At 37.9% G+C, this 5,970-nt stretch overlaps 1 protein-coding gene across 1 annotated transcript; it reads right to left on the bottom strand.

The window, feature by feature from the left end:
- Positions 1–1,563: 1,563 nt before the first annotated feature.
- Positions 1,564–5,020, bottom strand: LOC147761320 (uncharacterized). The gene is made up of 4 exons (XM_087015999.1): positions 4,883–5,020; positions 2,843–2,972; positions 2,090–2,241; positions 1,564–1,698 (listed from the first exon to the last, which is right to left on the bottom strand). The coding sequence occupies exons 1-4, from the start codon at positions 5,018–5,020 to the stop codon at positions 1,564–1,566; spliced, it is 555 nt and encodes a 184-aa protein (XP_086872125.1).
- Positions 5,021–5,970: the final 950 nt, after the last annotated feature.

Below are 5,970 nucleotides of genomic sequence, written 5' to 3'. Positions count from 1 at the left end.
GTGATTGTTATATTTTATCAAACGAATTGGCTTCTTTCAATAAAAACCGCTTTCAACAGAACATTTGAAAGTCAAAACGTGACTTAGTCTGTTGCATTGAAAATTTAAACAATTGTCAGGTTTTAGTTATGTAATTATGATAAATTAGTGTTTTCGATTAAACGTTTCCTTGTATTTCCAAGACGTCGAATCTGAAACATTGAATTCATGAATAGATTTAAATAGACTGCAATATCTGTCAATTTTAAGGTTACATAAATTAGATTTATCCGTACATGCTTTAGAGTTTAGGAAATGGGGACAATAGAATGTATCAGTTTCAACGTTCCCAGTTCCCTGGTTTTGCATAATTGATCAAAAATCAAGTTTTACTCTTTTGCTGATTTGGAGGGTTGGGACCAAAAGCTATTTCTGGCCTAAAAAGGAAGGGAATCTGTTTTTTAGTCATGGTGCAGTATCTGGGCTTCTTACCGACAACCAATATTTGTAGTTGTGATTTGCGGTAGTGAAAAAACTCGGTTCTTCAACACATTCTGAATTGTGATTGTTCATTCACAATTTCCATCCTTGCATTGATGTACCCTCTACCAGGGCCGCAGTTATTATTGTGGACATTTTTGGCTGAAGCGACATCAGACCAAAATGACTTGTCTATTTACTTAGAGACATATCTGTGGAAAATCAATCTGTCGCCCTGGTAGAGGGCAGCACTGATGCGTCAACCCTCCATCATTCACGCAGATGCATAACTACCTACCAAACACTAATTGCTGCTCTTAGTCGGAATCAAAGTGGCATCCCTGGGCAACTGGCTCCGGATCCTTATTTAGATACATTCCTTCTGCCCCACCGAGCCAGACGTGACTTGCTGCTGTCTACATTGGCATATTTCTTTACTCAGATCAGCATAATTTCATACATGTCTCGTTTTTACAGTCTCCTGTTTTAAAGCTTATTGCCACCAATTTGGATATCTTAAACACCCGTAAAATCAAACAAAACTGAGGTATCATCTTCTACACAGGGATGGCTTCAACGCCCATAAAGAAACCCTTTTTCCACGTTGTCACATTTGCTTTAAGCAAAAGAACACAGAAAAGCATTTTCAAACTTTTGTAATATCTTTATTTAAGCATTCTGAACCAGCTTCCAATTTTTGAAATCAGTCAGCTATTATTTCAACGTAAAGATGAGTGAATACCACCAGAATATTAAAATAGTTAAGATATATGACTGGAAATCTCCCCTGGCAGTAACACAATGGATCTCTGGTTCAAAACCTGGCAGAGATTTTTTCCATTATCTGAAGGACACTGTGCATCTCTCAACTCTTTAAGCTAAATGTTAAAAATTAAAATAAATCATTAAAACATTACGTCAACCGATATCGAATTTCAAGCACATATTTTTTGCCCCCCCCCCCTCGTTATTTTGAGCCCTCCCTCCTCCCTTAAAAAGTTGCTGCCTATGCTCCCGATTCTGGTAAATAATTCTAGTCAAATGTTTAAAAAAATTAACTTCGCTTTGATTTTGGTTTTCCTTCAAAGGTTTTACTTCAAAGGATTATTCGCTAGTCTTTGGTATTTTCACAGGGTTAGTTTTATCGGCGATGACAGTCTTGTCAATGGACGGGTCCAGAAATTCCTTCCCCGTCATGTCTGTGAAGTTAGTGCAGGCTTTAATGGCGGAATTAGGAACCTACAACATAGAAATGATGTTAGTTAAAAAGGTTTGTCAATCACGAGTCAGTCATGGAGTGTCAAAGAGTCATTGCCTCTTTCTGCCTCTCTAAGAACAATTGAATTCTTACCATAAATTTTTTTTGTTAATTTGAATTAGCAGTTAAACAGGTGCAACCCTCAAATCCACACCTGTAACTTTACTACCCGTCCTCATGAATATACAAACGGTAAAGTTATCTTGCGTATTCGGATTCTATTTGAATTCAATAAAAATTTTAATTTTAAAATGAATGAACAGTGCTTTTGCGAACTGTGAGCATGAAATAGATTTGATATTCGTGAACTATCCAAAATCTTTCCAGGTTATTTTTATTAAAAATAAAAAAGACCAGAATATCTTGACGTACCACATCTAAAGGCGTATACTGGGCATGATGATGAACGTACACCGGGTTGTTTTCCTTGGTGTTGTAAGAAACAAGGAACGACCACCGCCGCTTGTTACTGTTGTTGGCGTCGCTCTTATGGATCAAGTTGGCGTTGAAGATCAAAGCATCTCCTATATGAGTAAGGGAAATAACTATGGTTCCTCATTTATTTCTCAAACAACAGCATTTCACTAAGTTGCCCAATAGACGACCTGCTTCTTAATTCAAGGCTATCCTCAAAAGCTCCAAAAACATACATCTATTTATTCCCAAAAGAAACAAAAATGAAATAAATGTTTGTTTTTAAATTTTAACTACTTTAATAAAAGGGCTTTATTATGTCTGTCGAACCTGGTCTCTTGACAGATATCTGAATGCGTAAAACCGACCATGCGACATTGTGTTAAAAAGGTTTTACGAATAATTAATACACAAGTAGCACATGTACAGTTAAAGTGACCAAATAGGCGATGTATGTAAAAAAAAGTCAAGTCAATTACATTAGTGTTAAGACCGAAATAAACGAGGTAGTTGGCACTTAAGTACTGTTTGAATATTCCAACTGAATCGTTTCCGACCGATTTTGACATAATCTACGCGTGCGCATGCGTGTGTGTGTGTGTGCGTGTGTGTGTGTGTGTGTGTGTGTGTGCCTGTGTGTGTGTGTTTGTGGGTGGGTGGGTGGGTGTGAATAAGGTGAATTTATTTGTGTTTAGATTAGGACACCCTTACCAGGCTCTAGCTCCACGTACTTCAACGGGCAAACTTTGGCCAGGTGCTCGATTCGTTCTTCGTCAATACCGTTCTGGCCCCCAACTCTGTGATGATTCTGGCGTCCGGCCTTGTGGGAACCCACCAGAACCTACAGTGTAGTAGAACAAATGTAGTAGAACAAATGCTTAGAAAGAACAAAACAGAATCTAGCAGAATTGGAAAGGCTGGTAGGTTGATCAAATTTGCGGGAGCCGACAAGAGTCCTTACCCCGCAGAATCAGAATTAAAAAACGTGGTAGGTCTAAAAGGCTCATGAGAACCCGCAAGGGTCTCACTTCACAACTAGAACGCATTGGTTGCTACATCGGTATGTCGGTACTGACAAGTTAGTGGGGAAACGATGACAGATAAGTCAGGCGGCTAAATCTAACAATTGTGCAACAGTTGATAAAAGCATGAAACTTTCCACAATGAATGGTCGTCAGGACGTCATCCTTATTTTGGCTGATGAGTTGTCACCGTTTTATAAATTCCCCTCGCCATCTCTTTTCGTGGCATTCTTCGGTCGTTTTTCGCGACAGTGATTAAAACAGACGTGTATGCAGTTTCTACAGTAAATAAAGGAGTTGATCTGCTTGTCGTTCTGTAATCGGTTGCAATACTTTCCAAAATTTCTGTAGGCTACTTAAAATATGATTGTCAAGGAATCTATAGGGCCTACAATTAATGTACAATGTAGGTCTATGTTAATGCATTGCTATTATTATTTTTCATGGCTTTTACTATTCCTTGTTTAATTAACTATTGAACTATCTTCTAGTTTTAAATGAATACGATCGATTATCTGTAGGGCCTACAAGACGACTATTTTTTATCGAGCAGCCAGCATTATTCATTTTCTTTTTTTCACTATTATACCGCGCGAATCACAACTTAAAGAGTATTTCACCTGAAAGCAAGTTACAAGTCGGTATAGAATATTGCGTTTATCAAAATCAGTTGCTGCTTTGGGCAGTTACAAATTAGGCCTACTTTCAACCTTTTAACTGTTAGCATGAAAAAACGCCCATTTCCCATTTTTGGGCGCATGCGTATTTCACGTGATAGATATATATCCTTAAAAGGTAAAACATATTGTGACGTCATTGGCCCGTGCTGACGTTACCAGGTAGCACAAAAGCTATTGGAGATATGCTGCGCGCAAGCAAAGTGAATACAGCGATTTTCTTTTGAGTAAAATAGACGATACGCAATGATAGTTGCGTCGCATTTGGCCTTTTTAGGCATGAAATACAGTTACATGTACATTTTTCACAGAGAAATATTCAGACTCGAGAACGAGGTAAGATATTTCTTTTTAGCAGAACAAAAATAAAAAACTGAACTGTTGGTATCAATATAGCTGTACTTCACCCCCGCACAGATATTTATAACTTTGTTTCTTATTAATCAAAATAAGCGTCTTTAAACTTTAGTTTTCAAAGTAAACGGGCCGTTTTATTTAAAGACAGTCTCAGTGGGTTAGATTAATGTATAGAAGCAGGTTCTATGTAAAGCTTTGATCAGATTTGTGTTTTGTGAGATTGTTTATTATTATATTAATAAGTCTGGGTCACAAAAGTCCTGTTAAGACAACTAGAATAAAGAATTAGAAAACGAAAACTATTTATCATGATTTCGGAGCACAGCCAGAAGTACTTCCGGCTCAAGGTCACGACCTCGATTTTCCCACGCTTACGACCAATCACAGCAGGCTTCAGTCAGAATGAGATAGACGTCACGACTACACAGCGAAACTTGTCAGACATGTAAGTGCCGCCTGTCCATCTTTTCGGTACATGTACCGATCAAAAATAGACAACGTAAAGCCCAAAACGCTCTTATACACGTAACCAACTTTGTATGAGCACAAATATTGTCATTTATTGTGAACAGGATAATATGATAATCAGACACACTTGAGACCTGTGAAGCGCATACTCACGTGTCGAGGAGTAGTTTCGCCATTGCCTCGTATGTGAGTCCTAACTCAGCTTTAAGTGTCCTCCACCGCCCCACCTCCCTCCCAACATACACAGTCTGAGTGCTTCTTCGTCTGTCTCTAATTTTCTTTCGTATCTTTCGAACTGGAGTGGCTATTTTCTTTCGTCCCCTTTTGTCGCTCTCCTCTTCAGACTTGACGCGCGTCTGAGCCATGTTTGCTGTTTTGGCGCCAAATAGTAACATCCGGGTCTCAGCCGTAGTACTTCATTCATAGTAAACCGCGAGACTTAGCGAGAAATTGCGCGTTCTGAAGCCGTACTGTGAGGTGGTAGCTGAGTATTTAAGACGAGTCGTCTTTTATTATTTAATGGAACTTAAAAACGGTATTAGGTAGGTTCATTTTCTCAACGGTTTTGGATAGGATATACCTTGGTCATTATGGGGAAATTGGTGAGATTTCCAGGAAAATTCATTTTCGTGCTATTTTAAGAGTTTAACGCGCTGAGACTGTCTTTAAGTATCTATTTCAATATTAGGTACACTTTTTATCAATTTCCCTTTCTTCAATGTTTAAGGTTCGGGCCCTTTTTTGGAAGGAAGACACGATGCTTCCGATTTTGGGAGGTGGAGGATTCGGTTCAGTGTACAAGGTATTGAACTTATCATGACAAACAAACTAAAGTGGGATAGCGGGAGTAACAATAGTAGTAGCATAAATACACAGTCATGACAGTAATTATAGTTTTAGATTTGAAAGTAGTAGCAGAAGAACAAGATATGTTTAATGTGTTTAATCCTGTTGTAATGTTACCAGTTTATTTTTGCTTTTATTGTTTACGGATGTGAATTCCCAGTAACCGTTCAAAATATTTTATATTTAGTTTAAAAACAACCTAGCATTGAAGGTGCCTACCTCTGAGGCCTATGCAAGGTCCATCTACAGGGAAGTTTCTTTTATGAAGAGGATAGACAGCAAATTTATCTTAAGGTATTTTATCAGATGAATACAAACAATTTAATATGTTGATTAATTTGTAAGCTTGGATGCCTATGAAACACACATGTCCAATTATTTATCATACAATGAGAAATTACTCTGCCCAGATTGAAAATATTTCTTTCACCCGATTTACATGTAGTTTAACTTATTCTGATATGAGAAA

This window comes from Lingula anatina, chromosome 6, assembly GCF_051362555.1.
Source record: "Lingula anatina isolate TDL-2025a chromosome 6, LinAna3.0, whole genome shotgun sequence".
Lineage (NCBI taxonomy): Eukaryota > Metazoa > Brachiopoda > Lingulata > Lingulida > Lingulidae > Lingula > Lingula anatina.
This window is presented reverse-complemented; position numbering and strand designations above follow the sequence as displayed.